Source organism: Falco biarmicus, chromosome 3 (genome assembly GCF_023638135.1).
Source record: "Falco biarmicus isolate bFalBia1 chromosome 3, bFalBia1.pri, whole genome shotgun sequence".
Classification (NCBI taxonomy): Eukaryota; Metazoa; Chordata; class Aves; order Falconiformes; family Falconidae; genus Falco; species Falco biarmicus.
This window is the reverse complement of record NC_079290.1, coordinates 5,109,236-5,129,142: the sequence shown is the minus strand read 5'-3', so window position 1 is coordinate 5,129,142 and position 19,907 is coordinate 5,109,236. Positions and strand designations below refer to the sequence as shown.

General features: G+C 39.6%; 1 protein-coding gene across 7 annotated transcripts in view; it reads left to right on the top strand.

Moving 5' to 3' along the window:
- TRAPPC9 (trafficking protein particle complex subunit 9) overlaps positions 1-19,907 on the top strand; it is a 508,634-nt gene that overhangs the window by 47,784 nt on the left and 440,943 nt on the right. For all 7 annotated transcript variants that reach the window (XM_056330195.1, XM_056330194.1, XM_056330196.1 and 4 more), the window contains 3 exons: positions 4,410-4,536; positions 12,099-12,244; positions 17,700-17,785. In XM_056330195.1, coding sequence (XP_056186170.1) covers positions 4,410-4,536; positions 12,099-12,244; positions 17,700-17,785 — 359 coding nt within the window. The remainder of the gene's footprint in view (positions 1-4,409; positions 4,537-12,098; positions 12,245-17,699; positions 17,786-19,907) is intronic.

Genomic DNA, 19,907 nt, shown 5'->3' with positions numbered 1-19,907 from the left:
TTTCTTCTAATATTGAAGAGCTAAGACATACAGTTATAGCAATTGTGTTCTTCTAATTTTCTTTGTAACCGGCCAAGGCATGGAATACTGTTTGTGTGATACCATTAAATCATGGTTACTGAAGTGCTTAAAAATGTTAAGTCTATAACTGACTGTCCTGGTTTCAGCTGGGACAGAGTTAATTTTCTTCTTAGTAGCTGGTGCAGGGCTGTGTTTTGGATTTGGTGTGAGAACAACTTTGATAGGACACTGATGGTTTTAGTTGTTGCTGGGTGATGTTTATACCAAATCAAGGACTTTTCAGTTCCTTGGGCCCTGCCAGCCGGAGGGCTGGAGGGACACGGGACATTGGAAGGGGACACAGCAGGACAGGTGACCCGAACTAACCAAAGAGGTATTCCATACCATATGGCATCATGCTGAGTATATAAACTGGGGGAACGAAAAGGAAGGTGGGGACATTTGGCATTATGGCGTTTGTCTTCCCGAGTACCCGTTACAGGTGCTGGAGCCCTGCTGTCCTGGGGGTGGCTGAGCTCCTGCCTGCCCATGGGGAGTGGGGAATGAATTCCCTGCTTTGCTTTGCTTGTGTGTGTGGCTTTTGCTTTACCTATTAAATTGTTCTTATCTCAACCCTTGAGTTTTACATTCTTTTCTGATTCGCCTCCCCATCCCTCTGGGTGAGGGGGAGTGAGCGAGTGGCTGCACAGTGCTTGGTTGCCGGCTGGGGTTAAACCACGACACTGGCCTTCTTTCCTGTCCCTGTCTGATTTTTTTCAATGGCTGGTTATTGTGAAATAATATTATGTGAAACATGATTGTAAAACTATCTTTTCTTTTTTTTCATTTAGTAGCTTTCCAGTCACAAATGGTTTCTAGCTGTGCAACCAAAGCTTTCTGATTTTTGTGATCTCTTACTAGAAGGTTTGAAGGAGCTTTGGGACAAAACCAATGTTCATTGTGTTAATGTGAAGTAGTTCAGGAAAACATTACCAAGAATACTGGTGGTCTTGCAGAATTTTTAGCTGTCAGAAGCAGCCCAAAGTAATGAAAACAATTTGTTGTGAAATGAGGAAATTGTACTACGAGGCTGTACTGAACAGACTGCAAAGTTTGTGCTTGAGTGGCAGTACAGACTATGGCTCCGTTTAGCTGTTCTACTTTGTTGCAGCTGTTCTATGATCCTGATCTTGCAATAAGTCTGTAGAGAAACTGGAGCAAAAAATAATTAACGAATGTAGTTATTCCAGATGAGAAAATAACCCATCATTTCTCACTCAATAAATGAGCCTCTGTAATAACTACACAAGAGTATCCAGTAGTGTTTCCAGCTGCATTGCAGGCTTTTAAAGCTGTTGAGGTGAGTTCACAGGTCAAAGGATCAAGTGCTTTCCTGCTGAGGTATACAAGCATGAAGAGGCTAGGTGGGTAAAGACCTCCCAGAGTAGCTGTTTTCTATATCTTTTAAAAGAGAAGTACCAGTGATAAGAGTTTCAATCGCAGTCTTCTAAACGATGGGTCAGGAGACTTAGTAGTTGAATAGATCCTCCCAGGAGGTTCTTGAAATTTCTGATTGTGTCAAAACACAAAGACACCAGGCAGATGCTAGGAGAATTCAGAGCTGTTTGAAAGTAGTACTTTGTAGCAGGTTTTTGGCACTTACAGGCTTTGCAAATTTGACTAAGTAGAGAAGTTTGTATTGTTGATTCACAGCCAAGAGGTCAGGTGGCAGAGGTGCTCAGTCAAGGGAGAAAGGCTCCAACACTTGCTTGCAGAAGTGGCTCTCAGGCAAGATTATACAGCTCTTGCTCTTATGCATTGTGAATGCTTCTTGGTATGTCCTATTGATGTAGATTCCTTTAGCATCTCTGCTGAGGTGCAGTGCTAAATAAAAAGTAATACAGCTGCTGGCTTGGCAACAGCATGCTTTAAACTGCGTTTCATACAATGTCAGCATAGAAAAATGTCTTGTTTTAGCCTTGTCTTTGCAGAAAGCATGCTGAGCTTCTAGTGTGAAATAAAAATGTGACCCTAAAATCAATAAACAAATTATTTCTCAAGTGGCGGCATGCTTTCTTTGAATACAGTAATTGGCAGTGTTTCACACTAGGAAATAAAAGCTGGTTCTCCAGAATGACAGACCTGTGGTTTCAAGCAGAATTAAGCGCATACTGTAGTGTTGTCTTCATCATTCTTGGTAGCTGCGATGCTTTCCATCTCAGTGGTTTCTACTCATACCATGCGCCCTTGCTTATGTAACATGGCAAATAACAACCTGAATGCTGTAGCCTGAAATTTTGTATGAAAATACACAGTCTTGAAGTACAAATCCTGGCTGTGCTATGCTCATCTGAGTGTATGTGTATGTCTAATAATGTGTTTTTGGAGATGTTTCCTGCATGCACATAGAAGGTGGTGAGTGGCTCGAGACAGTTCAGTGAAGCACAGACACCAGCAAGGCAATATTTCAGTTACTTGGCATTAGTTTCAGCGAAGGTGATTAAAATCAATGTTTATTTGCTTTGAAAGAGTCATGGCCTTAGAAGCTTACAAACTAAGCTGGATTGATGTGGGCAGCACAAACATCAGTGGATGTCTGTGCCTTTCAAGGCCCAAGGTGGTGTTTTGGGCAGTGGCATGGTTTACAGGGTATGTTTCTCACAGTTTTCTCATTCCTTCCTCTCACAGCTGCTATGCAGCATTTGTTACCCTATCTTCAATATGTTATTACAGAGGTGCCACCAGCATAGCTGATAGGCCCAGCTCTGGGCAGCAGCAGGTTCGTTTTGGAGTTGGTTGGAACTGACTCTCTCTCACATGGAGCTACTCCTGGTCTCTTCTCTCAAAGGCCACCCCTACAGCACCCCTTGCTACAAAAACCTTGCTGCATAAACCAAATACACTTGTCTAAGCAGTTTTTTTTGAAAGCAGTATTTGCTGTGACTGCTCCCTTTTCTATTTTGTTTTATCATTGAGTATTTTGATCTCTGAAGTATTTTCTAGAAACAGTGTAGTTGCTGGATAGTTATTTTTATTGGTAGCACATATATGGAGGAATGTTCACTGTGCTTTAAAACCATATAGGTGTAAGATTTTTTCAGCTATTTCATTCTCTCCTCTAAACATGCACTCTCAGGCTTCTTTCCATTCACAGGCTCCCCTTTGATCAGAGAAATATAACTGTGTTCAGGCCATTGTTATGGTTTAACCCCGGCTGGTAATTAAGTACCATGCAGCCGCTTGCTCACTCTCCCTTCACCCAGAGAGATGGGAAGGAGAGTTGGAATGTAAAACTTGAGGGCTGAGATAAGAACAAATTAATAATTGAAGCAGAATAAAAATGAAAGAACAATAATAACAATGATGACAATAACAGTTGTAATGAAAAAAGGAAGGGAAAGAATAAAATCCAGAGGGAAAGGACGAAAGAAACATGTGGTGCACAATGCAACTGCGCACCACCTGCCAACCGATGTCCAGCCAGTCCCTGAGCAATGATCCGCCCGGCCAACCCCCCAGGTACATATACCACAAGTGACATCCCATGGTATGGCATACCTCTTTGGCTAGTTCAGGTCGGCTGGCCTGGCTGTGTCCCCTCCCAATTCTTTGTGCCCCTCCAGCCTTTTTGCTAGCAAGGCCTGAGGAACTGCAAAGTCTCATGCCAAAGCCAAAACACAGCACCGCATTAGCTCCTAAGAAGATAATTAAGTCCATCCCCGCTGAAACCAGGGCAACCATGTATTTCCAGACATACATTTTTTTCTGGAGAAACCATGTATACCATGTTGAAAACAGTTGTTGGATAAAATTCATAAGCGTTTATTATATGTTATTGAAGGTAACCCAGATAATGTTTGTTTGTATTTTTAAGCAAAACCAAATAAAAGTTTTCTTACCAGTTCTTATGATTTAGTAGCATAACATAGTACAATTATATTAAAAATTAGGTAATTAGTTAACACAAGGTAACACCACAAGTAATTTTTCTCTTCTTTGCCTTAATCTAATGTTTCAGAGCAGGACTTGTTCACATAACAGTTAATAACCTTAACATGCTTAAAGCCAATTGTGTTGGATATGTAGATGTACTAGATAAACTGTAGAAATTTTTATTTTGACAATGAAAAAATTAACAAAAGTAGGTATAGACTGTCACTTTAAAATTTCTGAAAAATCCAGAAAACTGTCTTGTTTGATGACTTAATTATATTTGATCCATCCATTAAGGTTTCTGGAGCGTAACTCTAGGCATTGTATGCAAAAATTCGTTGGCAATCCATTAGAGTTACTTTGTATAAATACAGAAAGACAAATAGAACTTCAAGTTATAACTTCATTTTAAACTTTTAGTGCATCTAAGTTTGAAATTGTTTTTTAATTTTATTTTAAACAAATTTATTTTCTAGAAAAGAAAGATGTAACACAGAGCCTGGAAAGCTACACAGCGAAATGCCCTGGTACAATGGAATTCATCACTCTTCCAGATGGTTTGAAGCTACCTCCTGTTCCGTTCACCAAATTGCCTATAGTTAGGTAAGACTCCAAAATACAAACTTCAATTTTTCCACAGTACCTGTCAAATTTTAAAGGATACTAGAAGGATGTAGTCTTTTCAGTTTACGTAAGTTGTTCACAATAACATGTTAAAATGTCAAAATGTCTAATTGTTTTGAGAAGTTCTTTGGCAAAAATAGAGCCTTTGAGCAGAAAATACTTTCTGTGGCCTTTAGTTTCAGAAGGAGAGAGTTGTTTTTTTTTTTTTTTTTTTAAATTGTCATTCAAGAGTTTCTGATACAATTCAAGAGAAGTATTTTGAAATTGCAGCTGAGATTTAAGTGGTGGACCTTCAGTGTGATTAGGTATCCAAGTTGGATGCTGTCTCCATCATGGAGCTTGGAACTCAGCTGGAACTGATGCTTTTTTATAGCTGTTCCTTTACAGGTGCTGCATTTTCATGTTGGCATCTTCACTGGCCTATTCTAAATCTATATTCCTTTTTGTGCCTGTGTGCACATCGTGCAGTCAGTCCAATGAATAATACTTTGTTTTATTAAAGCCTAGCATTAAGTATTAGAGAGACAAAACAGTCATTGGGCATCAATAATAAAAGGCTAAAATACCCCCTTTGTCAAGAAGTGGCTTTTTGAAGGAAATTTAATTGCTCTTCAGAAAAAATACGGTAGAAGTTATTGAAAGGAGTTCTCAGAGAGATTTGAGCTTTCGGTGGGATGTCATCAGACATCTCATGAGGCAAGAGTTCTAGTATCACAAACAGATAGTAAAGTGTATTACCGAAGAGTGAAAATTCTATTTATTTTCAGGTTACTTTTAGTCTCTAAAATGAAAATTAACATTTTAGTCTGACCATTTTTCTTGGTACAACTAGTTTTACTACGTACTTTGTAACTTCTTAAAAAATTATTTTCCTGCCTTTACTGAAGAAAAAGACTGTGTCTGTGTGTTAAGTGAATTCCCTGGTAAGTACATGCTGAAGGCTGATTCCCAGCTAAATACATGAGAGGCCTGTATTTCTGCTCCTGAAAGTTTTAGTCCAAATTTTAACCTAGCCTTGTTTTTTTAAGAAAGAAAAAATAAGTAGTATTAAAAAAATGGAAGCTAATTAAGCAGACTTGTGTAGTCCTTTCTAATACTTGAGTTATGTGATTGTAGAGAGAAGTTAATGCAAAAGCTTCCAAGAAAACATTTTTAAGGTAAAATTGTTTTGAGAGCAAGAGTGCTGTCAGGCACTTAGTGCCTCTTGCTGATCTCTGCTCTAGGAATAATCTTAGCATTACACAGTATAAAACCAAAATTACCTTCCTTAATCTGATTGTGTATGGTATCTGTCTGCCTTGGTTGTCAAAGCTGCAGAAATGTGATGCTAAAGTTCCCTTATGAGTCTAACCCTTAACTTGTGCTAAAAAAGCAGCATGGTGTTTAGCTGTGAAGTGTTAAATCTGGAATTAGTCTCAGGATTTTGCTTTTTGCTTAAATTTTAAACCATGCAGGAGGTGGATTGTACTGGATATATTGCATAGCGCTTTCTTACTCTTCTCCATGCTGAATACCGAAGAAAATTCAAGTCTGGAACATACGGGAATTGCCTGTTGATCCTTTTTCTTTATAGGAGTCGTGCATATAGAGGCCAGGCAAAACTTTGGCAATAGACTATCAAGACTGCAATGGGAAAGGCTGTGCCTCACTTAAAATGTGTTGTATGTTGAGAGAAGGGGACAAGCACATTGTATTTACTTGTTATTCCTAGACCTAGCTTTAAGAAATTGCTCACCATCCAGTTTTTTATTTCCACTATTGGCTTGTGTGAGTGTTGAAAATAGTTGCTGCGGTTTTGCTATGGGGTGAGGAGCCCAACATCAACATTGTTTAACAGCGAAGAATTGCTGTTCATGCTTCTCTTCTTCTATCCCTTTCTTCTTGTCTTCTGAAAGTAAAAAAGCCATAGTGATAAAAATCTGTAATCCAACAAAGTATTAGTTGTGTCGAAATATAAAGCCTCCAGTTACATATACACAGCAGACCGAGTGTATTGTACAGCTGTCCAGCTACTTGGAAAGTAGCTGTGACACAAGACTGCAGAGCTCTTTGAGCAAAAGTCATGCTAATTTTTGAGACATAAATTATAAGGTGTGGAAATGTGGTTTTGAGCAGTGTTGAGTAACCTAAGCTTATGATTCAATCCATGCTAAAGCCCTCTAGAAACATAAACGTTTACTGATGATGATGGCTTCTATTTACTGTTGGCATTTCATGGTCTAGTAGTTTTTAATCCACTTAATGTGGGGTGCTTATTTTGGATGCAGATTTCATAATCAAAATACTGTCAAACATTGAAATGCCACAGTGAAATTGGAACATAGTTGCACTGTTACCTTTTTCTTCCCCACACCTGTAAAGTAGTAGAAACGATTTGGCTTGGCAAAATCTTTATATTCTGTTGTTCATTGTGCAAGGTTGACCTTGGCTGGACACCAGGTGCCTATCAAGCTGCTCTATCATTCCCCTCCTCAGCAGAACTAGGGAGGGGAAAGAAACCCTGTGGGTTAAGATAAAGGCAGTTTAATGAATCAATAGCAAAAAGCGCATATGCAGATGCAAAGGAAAACAAAAGATGTTACTCTCTACTTCGCATCAGCAGGTGATGATGCCGGGCTTCAGTGCGTGTAGCCGCTGCTCCAGAAGACGGAAGTTGTAAATAACAAATGCCCTCCCTTCCTCGTCCTTTCTCTTAGCTTTTATACCTGAGCAGACATCATATGGTATGGAACATTCCCTCGGGCACTTTGGGTGAGCTGTCCTGGCTATGTCCCCTCCCAAGAACTTGCCCATCCCCAGCCCACTGGGGCGGGGACGTGGGGAATGTTGAGAGCCAGCCTGGATGCTGTACGAGCCCTGCCCAGCAGTACCCAAACCCCTGGTGTGTTATCACCACCTCTCTCACTCTCAAGGGCTGCTACGGGGCTCAGCCAGACCCAATATGCTCAAGTTAACTAGTATTTAATAAACCTTTAATTTCTGGAATGCTTCCACAAACGTGCTTAGCACCCAAAAATTTCAATAAATATATCGTTTTTCTAAGTTTTTGTATGGGGTTTGCAGGGCAGGGTAGGGTTTTGGTAGCAGGGGAGCTACAGGGGTGGCTTCTGTGAGTAGGCGTTGCTAGAAGCATCCCCCGTGTCCGACGGAGCCGACGCAGCCGGCTGCAGGACGGCCCCGCCGGCGGCCCAGGCCGAGCCCATCAGCGCCGGCGGCAGCGCCTCTGAGAGAACGTATTGAAGAAGCGGGAACAACCCGCACAGCAACTTGCAGCGGGAGAGGAGCGAGCTGTGTGGGAGCCGCGGCCCTGCAGCCCCCGGGCAGCGCCGGAGGGGCCGGAGCCGCTCCCGGCCCGGAGCAGAGATTCCCCCCCAGCCCGCGGCGCCCCCGGCCCGCGGAGCCCCCGGGGGAGCAGCTCCCCCCCCGCAGCCCGGGCAGGGCCCCCCCCGGGGCAGGGGGTGCCCGCAGGGGGCTGTGACCCGCGGGCAGCGGCGCCGGGGCAGCTCCGGGCAGGGCCTGTGGCCCCGCGGGGAGGAGCCCGGGCTGGGGCCGGGCTGGGGCAGGGCCTGTGCCCCCGGGGGCGGGGGGGCTGGGGCCGGCTGGGCCGGGGGGGCTGCGCCCGCGGGGGGGACACGCTGCGGCAGGGGGGGAAGGGCTGCGGCGGGGGGAAGGGCTCCCGCTGGAGCAGGGCAGGGAGGGCTGTCTCCCGCGGGAGGGACCCCGGGCTGGGCAGGGCAGGGGGTGAGGAGCCCCCCCTGAGGGGCAGGAGCGGCGGGGGCAGCGTGTGAGGGACTGGCCCAGCCCGGCCGCGGCCCTGCGCCGCTGCGGGGAGGGGGAGAGCCGGGGACTGGAGTTGAGACTGGGGAGAAGGGAGCGGTGGCGGGAAGGCGTTGTTAAGTTTTGGGTTTCTTTCTTATTACCCTGCTCTGAATTCAGTGGTAAAAAATTCCGCTAATTTCCCCAAGGTGAGTCTGTTTTGCCCGTAATGGTAGTTGCTGTGTGGTTTCCCTGTCCTTACCCCGACCCGCGAGCTTTTAGTTAGGTTTCTCCCCCTGCCCGGCCGAGGAGGGCAGTGCCAGAGCGGCCTGGGGGGCAGCTGGCGTCCGGCCAAGGTCAGCCCCCCCGGCAGGCTTTTGGTGTGCATTTCATGGCCTTTAACTAGCTGCTTGGTCTATTATTGATGTGTTTTAAATATTGTTATATTATTTTGTATTTTCTTTTTAGCCTTTGGAATTATGGGAATTTTTTGTTTGACATTTAATGTACTGTGGTCTCCTTGATGAATTTTTATTTCTTTTAATGGAGGTTTGTAAATTAAAAGCACGTTGAATTGGAAAGCATGCCCTTACAGCATACTGTGAAATCATCATCTAGTGTTTTCTCAAATAAAATACAGAAGAATTTATTGTCTTTCTATCCTCATAGATGCACTGTTTGAATTTTCATAACTTACTTGTGTTAAAATGCTTTTTCTTACACTTAAAAGAAGAATTTTCCTCTTTACACCACTGAGGTTTTTAGTTGTCCCTTTTTACTTTTCTTACTACTATAAATATACCTGGTGCCATTTTTTTCCTACCCTCTGTTTACTTAGTAGAATGGTGGTTTGTTTTTTTTTTTTTTAATTATTTTCATTTCCCGCTAAGCAAAGCTGTTTTTAATACAGTTTTTTTCCATGTAAAAGATTTTGATCTTCTGGGTAGCTAGTGAAATTATTTTGTTGTCACTCATTTGAATTCAGTTGGTCCTGGTCATGAGCTAGAAAATTTACATTATTGAAGCTTTTTGCAGAAAGGAATTTTAAATTTTGCTGTGTTCTGTGTATGATCTGCGAGGGTATAGCTGTCTAATATGTAGTTGAAGAACATTCCGTCTGCTGTCATGCACTAAGATAAAACAGCCTATCCACCAGTACTGATATAGCAATGATGTATGAGCCAAAGTACTTCTCTCTTCTCTCTCTATAGAAAATAAAATTCCTTTTTTTAGGAGTTTATCAAATTTAATGTTTTTTTTCCTCAAATAAATATTGTACACATATTTTGCTTTAAGTGGCATTCTAATTTGTAACAAAATTTGATCAGAAGAGGTTTTAAAATATTCAGGAATCTGCCATAGTTGATTCCTCATGCTTCTTCTTTTGTTATTCTGCAACTGATTGGAATGATGATGCTAAGTATCACCAACAGTTAAATATGGATGTGCTTTATTTCTTGTTCCAAAATACTTGTAGTGTTATTTATATCACAGAGGTAACATGTCTGTGTAGTGTTACCCTTAGAGCTTCGTTGTTTTTAGTAGCACATTATCTTGGTTTTCTTGTATGTATGTACTTTGGTGCAATGATGATATAACGTTTCTGTACTGTGCTGAGAACTTGATTTTCATGTTCTCAGTAAGAGTTTATTGTTTTGAAATTTAAGTATAATTCTGTAGCTTTGGGAAAAGAATTACTTCAGTGATACCCTGTGAATGATGGAGAATTGTTTTCAAAATACTTAACTGCTTTACAAAATGAAGACACTTGATTTTAAGTTCTGTTTATGATCTTTACACTTGAAGGTGGCAGGTTTCTTTATTAGTGCACGTGTTGTGGTTTAACCCCGGCTGGCAACCAAGCCCCACACAGCCTCTTGCTCACTCGCCCCCACCCAGAGGGATGGGAAGGAGGATCGGAAAGGAGTGTACAACTCAAGGGTTGAGATAAGAACAATTTAACTGGTAAAGCAAAAGCTGTACACGCAGGCAAAGCAAAGCAGGGAATTCATTCCCCACTCCCCATGGGCAGGCAGGAGCTCAGCCACCCCCAGGACAGCAGGGCTCCAGCACGTGTAACGGGTACTCGGGAAGACAAAGGCCATAATGCCACATGTCCCCCCCTTCCTTCTTCTTCCCCCAGTTTATATACTCAGCATGATGCCATATGGTATGGAATATCTCTTTGGTTAGTTCGGGTCACCTGTCCTGCTGTGTCCCCTTCCAATGTCCCGTGTCCCTCCAGCCCTCCGGCTGGCAGGGCCCAAGGAACTGAAAAGTCCTTGATTTGGTATAAACATCACCCAGCAACAACTAAAACAATCAGTGAGGTTATCAACACTGTTCTCACATCAGAGCCAAAACACAGCACTGTACTAGCTACTAAGAAGAAAATTAACTCTATCCCAGCTGAAACCAGGACAGCACCTGTCATAGTATTTGAAGAACTTCCTAAAACATCGGAACTTAATCATGTACTGTAACATATAAAACCTCTTTGGTTTATTATGGCATTATCAAATAATTCCAGTGAGGTAAGTTTTACTGTGGTAGGTAGATGAAGGAAAGAGAAGAACGGATTTTATCTTTGAAGAAGTTGGGATTTTCTAGCATTCTTGCACTTGGCTTCTTGATTGGTTTTAGAAGTCTCCTAGGGTCTTAGCTAGACTCTGCTGTTTATGTCTTGGTATATGCCTACTATATCTTTGAGTACCTTTTGCAAGTTTGCTGCTGGAAAGTTACGTAAGCATTTTATTTTATTCTTGCTTGTCTACCTCAGTATGGTGGGATGCCTCTAGCAGTTAGCAAAAATGGTAGTTTTATTCTGTAGGATTTTTTTTTTTACCTGATTTTCAAGTTTTAAAGAAGTTGGAGAATTAATCCATCAGTGATTGTAAAGGGGAGATTCTTGACTCTTGATGATGTTCTTAATTAAAAGCACAAATACTTCAAACTTAATAAACTGTAGCAAAATAGCTGTGATTCTGAATGATGCTTTTATTCACCTTTTGTGTTTCCTTTCCTCTCTGCTTCCTGACTTCTAAGTAACTAAGGAGCCTTACGGGCTTTTATAATGCTGCTGCTTTTACTGAATACCCACTAATTTATTGCTTGTTCTTATGCCCGCTACTTGGTCTTTAATTTACCATAAGCATTGGAAGGCCAGTGTTTTCACTGCATGGCATTGGAGGGGTTTAGGTTTAACTGGGATATAGTCTAATAAATTACTCATTTTCCGTCTGTTTTTAATTTATTTTTGGCTGCTTAACAGACCCACTCAAATTTCTAAGATGTTTTGGGCCTTCCAGAAGCAACTCTGTGCATTTAAGCTGTTTGAAAATCTGTTTTATTCACCTTGGAGAAGTTCTTTATTTACGTTATCATTGTCCAATGAAATTTTATCTGGCTTTTATTTTAGGTTTAAATGAAATATTTGGTTGTTTTCTGCACTGGACTTGTGCATCTGTTGTTCACTCTACACTTAATTTGTAAATTAATGGCTGGATTGCAAATCACCAACCTGCCTAGTTTTGGTATTGTTGGTTTCTACAGATGTTTTTCCTTTGGTATTTGTTTTCTGAGAGCTCTCTGAAACTTTGTCTTCGGTTTCCTTGGGTTGGTATTACATTTGTACTGTAGGTATTTACTTCATGCTTCCCATTTCAGGTGTTTTAATCATACCTGCTCAGAGTGTAATTTAGTAGTTACCAGTTAATTTTTAACACAACCATCTATTATAAATTAAACCAGAATGAATAAAATCTAAAATTATTTTTACTCAACAGATCTGTGAAGCTCTTGAACCTCCCAACCAGTCTCCGACCTCACAAAATGAAAAGTCTACTTGGTCAGAATGTGTCAACAAAAAGCCCCTTCATATATTCTCCAATTATTGCGCACAGCCGTGGGGAAGAACGAAATAAGAAAATAGGTGAGAATATTTTTCAGTAATTTCCATTGTTTTATGAAATTAGAAAATCTTTCTTGGTCAGGTGAAGCAAATCTGAACATTACTTTCTGTAATATGAATTAATCAGGTTTTTAGCCTAAAGTCCTGAAGGAGAAAAGCTTTGTTCTCCATGGGACAATTTCACATTCAAAAGAGGAATAAAGTCATAGACATTTTGTCATAGGCATAGAATATTGTCATAGACAATAAAATTAATTTTCAGAGGAGATAAACTAGTTTTATCTTCTTCTCAAACAAAAGCAAAATCAGGGCAAACTTTAATTCTGACACATTCTGTTCTCTGTTTAGCAGCAGCCAACTCAGCCAGTTATGATGTGTGGTGTCCTGAGCTAGATGCACGGGGTTTCCCCTTTTCTGATAAGTGTATCATCCTGAACACAGAGAAACTAAGATGAATGAACTGCAGTTTCTTGGACAAAAGATGCAAATCCATAGGAAATGGGACTGCCTTAGTTTATCCCCCACAGAATCCTAATGGTAAAGCATTGGGATTTTAAAATGGGTTTTCAGTTTATCTCTTTCAGGAGAACAAAAATGCATCTAGCTGATATCCTATTGTGACTGGACTCAAAGTTAGAATAGCTTACTGTCTGATTAATCTGTTTTTCTTAAAGACAGTTCAGCAAAAATCAAAAAAGCCCTGTAAACAATGTTTGGAATACTGGTATTTTTCTGCTAGAGGATTATTTCATCTATTAAAAAGCTGTTCAGTGCAGTAATTGTGCCACTGGAAATAGATTACAAGGCTTGTTTAAAATCCTGGATTAAGCTGCAAATATTGGTAGTCCGTTTTGTTGCTTTTGTGCATACCACATGCATGATAATTTTTAACATAAGCATTAGTGTCAGCACAAAAGTCTTGTGTGCCTATGGGGTAGAACTGTAAAAAAAATTCCGTAAAGAAATTTGCAGAATGTTGTTTATCTTAACTTGGCTCCTTAAGTCACTGATTTTAGTACTGTGTAATCACCAAAAATAAAAGGAATAGTAGAGAAACAATACTTTGAAATGTCATCAAGGTTTGTTAGATTTTCTGTATTGTGCTTTGAATTACAAAATACTAAACATTTAGCAGGTCATTGTCAGTAGTGGCTACAACTAATTCCTCAAATAAGTAGTTCAGGAACAAGCTAGGGCGGAAACTTTGGAGTAGGACAGGCATGTGTGTTCCTCAGCACCTGAACTTTCTGTCCCCTGCTCCCTGCCTCTGTCAAGCATGAATGTCTATGAGAGAGGCGGGGAAAGCTTTCCATTTCCTGTATTCTCTGTTTCTTGTTACTGATAGCATATTTGTATTGCAGTGTATTGCATTGGTCTCTGAGACTTCTCCTTTTTTGTGCCTCTCCTTTTTCACCCTGGCAGTCCTCTTTCATCTACTTTTAAAATGAATTTTCTCCAGTGGTGTAGCAGACACTTGGCTTGTCCCATCAGGATTGTGCCTGGCCTGCAGAGCCATACTCGGAGACTCTCTCAGTATGGTTTCTTTGTTCTAACATGTGGGGCCACAGCTGCCTTCAACACTATCTTCTAGGTTAGATGTTGGACTTAATGTGCCTATGCTGTGGGCCCCGATTACGATTAAGATGAATATCCCTCACCTTGAGAAGAACATGCACGTTTTCTAATTTGTTTTATGATGATGTGTATTTTCAATAAATAGTTGAAACGTGAAGAATTAGGAGATATGCAGAGGTATGAATTATTATTTGGCAGTTTGGATGGACATGGATTAGTGTTACTTTGCTGCAGTACTACTTCGATTTCAAAAAGTAAAGGATAAATTAAAAAAAATAAATAAAAATTAAGTAAAGGGTAAAAAATATTAAAAATATAGACGTGGGAAGATCTTAAAGTGCTTTCTCATTAAGGAACTATTTGGAAAATAGCTTATATTATTTCTCTTAATTTGCTTAAAAATTGATCACAATTAGGTTTTCGACATTTAATCTCTTGGGTATACCTAGTCATGTTGGACTTGGCAGTACTAGGTTAATGATTGGACTTGATTTAAAGGTCTTCTCCAACTTAAATTATTCTATGATTTTATGGGTTTTTTTCATTTAATTATAGCCTTACTGCTGATCTTGTCAAACAGTTGTATTATGCAGTATTCCCGTTCCTTGATGGATACTAAAGGAACCTGCATTTGTTGAAACACATTTGTTGGTGCTGTGTGTACCATAGGAGTTTTATATTATACAGGAAAGTTTCTCCTTTTGGGTTTTTATTTATCCTAAGGAGATGCCTGAACGGCTTCTGATCCTGTAAAACGTTTGTCTTTTGAAGTATATGCACAGTGCATTCACTTTTAAAAGCCTCTAATGTTTCATGCAAGGTTTTGCAAACAAAAGAATATAAAAAATAAAAGCAGATACTTCCCTTGAAAGAAGCTGGGAAATTTAATAAACTTTGAAACTAATGAGAACATTTTAATGACAGGTATTTAACTTTAATTAAAACCAATGACAATAACAAATGAACTATGTTTTTCTTACATGGAAATATGTAAGCTGTATTTAGGTTAAATTATTGTTAGAGCAAAGAAAATCAAGTACTGCTGACAAAACAAAGGGAAACAAAACACTTTTAGAAAGTCTTGAGGAAACATTTTCAGCTTTCAGGTTGATTGGAAACAATAAATGGGGTAATTATATTCTGGTAAAATTGCTTTAACAGAACGCTAGTCATAAGAAAATAAACATACTGATTTTTGACAGTGTTTTTTTGTTTTAAAATGCTGATAGCACGAATGTATAATATAGTTTCATTAGTAAATCTGGCAACTAATGTCATACCTATATTAGATGATATAAAAATAGCAGTTTACCTAGGACCATATAAACTAATTTTATGTTTCCTTTCAAAAGCTTTTACCCCAAGGAAGTAACTCTGTAGCATTGCCCTGGCATCTTTTACATGGGGCAGCTAGACCTTTTGGAAAGGAAACCGGAGGTTTGGTGATGGCAGGGACTAGTAATGTTTTCCTGTGGAATAAGGAGACTATATGTAGGAGTTTTTTAACTACTTTTTTTCCTCGACCCCCTGCAAATAAATCATAGAATCCTAGAACAGAACAGGTTGGAAGGGACCTTGAAAGATCCTCTGGTCCAACATTTCACAGGAAGGGGAGCCTAGATGAGATTATCTAACACCCTGTCCAATCGCATCTTGAAAAGCTCCAATGATGTGGACTCCAACATGTCCCTGGGGAGGTTGTTCCTGCAAATGGTTGTTCTCATTGTAAAAAATTTCCTTCTTATATTTGTGGTGAAACCTCTCCTGGTATAACTTGTACCCCTTACCATGTGCCTTCTCCATGTGGTTCCTTGTGGAAAGAGAGCCTCTGCCTTTCCCACACATGGCCCAAGGTTGGGTGCCCAGAAACCCCCTCAGGCCCCTGGTGGGGGTCTCACAAGCCTGACACTCCTCTCAGCACATGGCAGCAGCTGCTTGTGCTGCTGGTATTGGCTTCTCCTGGTTGCAGTGCTATTGTAAGGGGTAGTTCAGGGAGTATTCTAGGCTGAGGAAGGGAACATATCTGTAAAAATTAAGAAATGAGCCTAGAATCCTTTCTTTTTGGAAGGGAAGACCTATTAAAGCATCAGACAAATCAATGGTTTGCGTTTGTTTAGATTTAGCACTTAGATGAAATCCGGTTTCCGAAATGTTTTTTCTGGTCACCGACATTTTCAAAACCACTTTTTACTGGTTACATTGAAAGTATTTTCACAAAAGACATTCCAATCTTGTGGTAGTTCTTACAATACGCAAATCTATTCAGAAGGATTGAAGCACCTACTTTGGCTACTATGAGTGCCTGTGTTGGTACAGTTAACCGTAACGGGGCTTCAGTGCTTAGATACCTTTGAAGCTCTGTACAATACTTCTTCAGAGGAGTAATTCATTGTGTTGGGGACTGCAGAATGTATAAGACTCCACGGACTGATAAGCAATTAAATAAAAAGAAATTTACACAGCATTTCATGCAGTTGCGCTTTTGAATGTTTTATTTTAATCAACAGTTTTGCTTTTCAGGTTTCATAGTAATATAACCTGTTACTGTCTCTGAATGTATGTTTTTAATTTCGACTAGCATTAATTAGAGTTAAAACATTTGCATTAAGTACATCTCCCTTGAGCTCTCTAATATTGCTTGCAAAATGTAATCAGATAGTAAATGATTGTGAAAGTACAATTAGAGTACAGATGGCTTCAACTGTGAATTAGAGTCTTAATAATACTGTTTTTTTTACGGGACGCTTTCTAATAGCCTAGTAAAAAGGTGTTAGTAATGTATGTTAAAATTATTGACTTTACTAGTAAAAGTTAATCCATGTATGTTATGGATTATCTTCTGTTTTATTTGAGAAATACAGTTAAATGACCTGTTGTTTATTTGGACCGGAGGTCCTCAGCTTGTGTGGAGAATCTTGACATGTTCAGTTTTAAGTCTGAACGTCGAGTGCATGTGGTTAACTGAGACATTTAGAAGGTAGACTGAATCTTGTGGGCTGAAAAGTCTGTGAAGTGCTGATGTAAATATTTCTGCATTGAACAGTACCTCAGAACGTGTGTCGCTGCTGCTGAACTCACTTCCATAAACTTCTAATTTTCTAAAATTTAAAACCCCCAAACAATAAAACCCAAACGCCAAAATTTTAAATTTGACAGGGTGAAATGTCTTTAAAGTTGAACCTGTTTCTTGTAGCGAGATATAAACTGGAAGGACATCATACTACCTGACCTGGTTTTGTTCATGGTCTTCCCTGAGTGTTTTCACAAGTTACCTAATAATTTGTGTTATTGCTTAAGTCTCCATTCTGTGAACCTCAAAAAAAAATCTGTATCTATAAGACCTAGTGTCATCTCCCCTTCCCACAGCATCTCCCAAACTACTTACTGTTTCCCAAAGAAAACTAGTAGGAGGAAACTGAGGTGGCATCTTGCCGGTGAGCAGTTGTTTCCCTCTTAATTTAGAATGATTTTTTATTTACTCCCTATCATCAGCTGTGTCTATATGAAGACTTGTTTCTGTTATTTTTAACTTCCTTCTTTCTGTTATGCTCATGCCTTGTCTGGTTGCTTCTTATCTGAGACTTACATATCCAAAGTGAGGTGTACTCTGTACCTGACTCCAAGTATGTAAGCCTTTAAGTGTTAAACATTAAGGATGTCTTTAAGTACTGTTTTGAATTGATGCCTGAGTTAATTTTGCCAGTAGTAATGAATGCTTCTGGTCCTTTAACCCATTGCTTTGCCTGGGATTTATAGCTTGTGTCCCACAGTGCACTTGAATAGGACTTGGGCTGCAAGACCATAAAGATAATATAGCAATCTGACAGCTGAGCTGATGCTACTTTTATATAATGCTATGATTAGGTAATTTCTGCATTAATTCTATAATTATTTCATGTAGACTTCCAGTGGGTCCAGGGAGACGTATGTGAAGTTCAGTTGATGGTGTACAACCCTATGCCTTTTGAGCTCCGCGTAGAAAACATGGTATGTATCTTTATAAATCTTCCCCTTCTATTATTTTTCTGAAAAAAATCTCATTTGGACTTTGAAATAAGGTTTTCTATAAATCAAAAAGTTAAAAAAAATGGTTTAACCCAATATAACCTCAGTTTAATAGTGCAGTACTGTCAGTTTTCTCATTTGTTGGTGATGAGGTATTGGAATGAAAATCTCTGCCACTCAGTGTTTAAATGCTTTACTGTTAGACATGTACCTTCCTGCATTGACTAGAACTCATGCTACGTAATTTACATATACTGGTTTTCAAGTAGTAATTATATCCCCAAACCCCAGATAATTGCTACTGTAATTTAAAAAAACCTGCATTCATCCCAGCTTTTCAAATTCCCAGTTTGACAACATTTTTAAAAATCTGAGGAATTAAGACCGTTCTGAGAAGCTTTGGTTTTTTTAATAGCAGCTTCCGCTCACACATCTGCTGTTCCCAATGATATATGTTATTTGAAAACAATGTATGGTAAAATGATCAGGAGGGAGGAAAAAAAGACGAGAATACCAGAGAAGAATGTTAGGTTAGAAGCATCAAGCCCAAACCCTCTACTACTTCAGTCAACTGCTTGCAGTGTATCCTGAAAGAAAGTAAATTGTTTTTTTTTCCTCTTTTTATGCCAACTAACAGGGTTTTTTTTGTTGTTGTGACCCATTGAAGGGTTAAACCAACTTAATCTCCACTCAGTCCTAACCCAGTGTTGTCATTTATGTTAAACATTTTTACCTTCAATATTGCTTTAAAAAATTAATCCCGTCTCTTAAAGCCCATTGTTCTCTTGGGCTAAGTGAATCAGTGCATATTTATATGCTCAGGTTTTTTGTTTGTTTTTATATTGATAGGTCTACTGCAGTGGCTAGTCAAACAATCTGACCTAAATTACTGATGATATGCCACGGTAATACAGCATTTTTCCATGGGAAATGAATATGCCCAAAGATTGTGCTTACAGCATTATAAAATTCGTTCTTGGAAGCTAATAAATAACCTGGTTTCTTCAGCAGCATTTTCTCTTTAACTCTCACAGTATTCCAAATTATTAGAAGTGAATAGAAAAAGTAATTGTAAAGCTGTGCGTTAGAAAGGACTTTATATAGGAATTAATTTATACAAGAACATTTTGATTTGTGGTCTAATTTGTATTGTGTAAGCAGTGATGTAATTGTATATTAAAAAACCTGGGTTTGGATAATTTCTTAATGGGGAAATTTCTTATGAGTGCTTACATGCACTTAAGAACTGAGAATACAGTTATTTGCATAGATGTACACTCCATCGATTCCCTCAGCAAATTAATTGTAGGAACATGAATATTCCTTTTTACTGTTAGTGTGATAAAGTTCTATCTTTGAATTAATACTAAATTTCAGTTTCATTGGTAAGCATAAGAGGAAGCAGGCATGCAAACTAGATACAAATAATTGAAGTGATTAACGTAATTCTTTAGTCAGTGTTCCATAAAGAGTGCTTTGAGGAATTCTGCTGTGTGCTAATGTCATCTCATTGGTAGGAATTAGTTGATTTTGCTTGATTTGTCTGTGGTATCAAGACTGTAGCCACCAAGTTAAGGAAAGTAATTTTCCCCTTTGATTTGGCCTTTGGGAGACAATGTCTTTAGAACTAGGGCCAGTTTTGAGCTCCCTGTGTAACAGAAATACTGACATACTGGTATTAGTCCAGCAGCATTACCAGATGATTGGCAGGCTGGAGCGTATGGCAGATGAGGGCATGGTCAAAGATCCGCATCTGTTCAGTTTGTAGAAGAGAAGAATACTGGGGTATTCCTATTGCTTTCCTCAATCCCCAGATGGGAAGGTGCAGTGAAAATGGAGCCAGACTCTTCCCAGAGGTGCCCAGCATAAGGGTGAGAGTCAATGAACACATTGCAGCACTGGAAGACTTTCCAAATAATAATAAAAAAAAACATTCCCTTTTTGCAATCATGAGGATAATTAATGCACTGGAACTGGCTGCCCAGAGGGAATGTGGTTTCTTCATCTTTAGAAATCTTCAAAACTTGAGTGTATAGGACAGTGAAACCCCTAAACTACCCTCAATGGGTGCTGTTTTGAGCAGTGGGCTGGGCAAGAGGGCTTC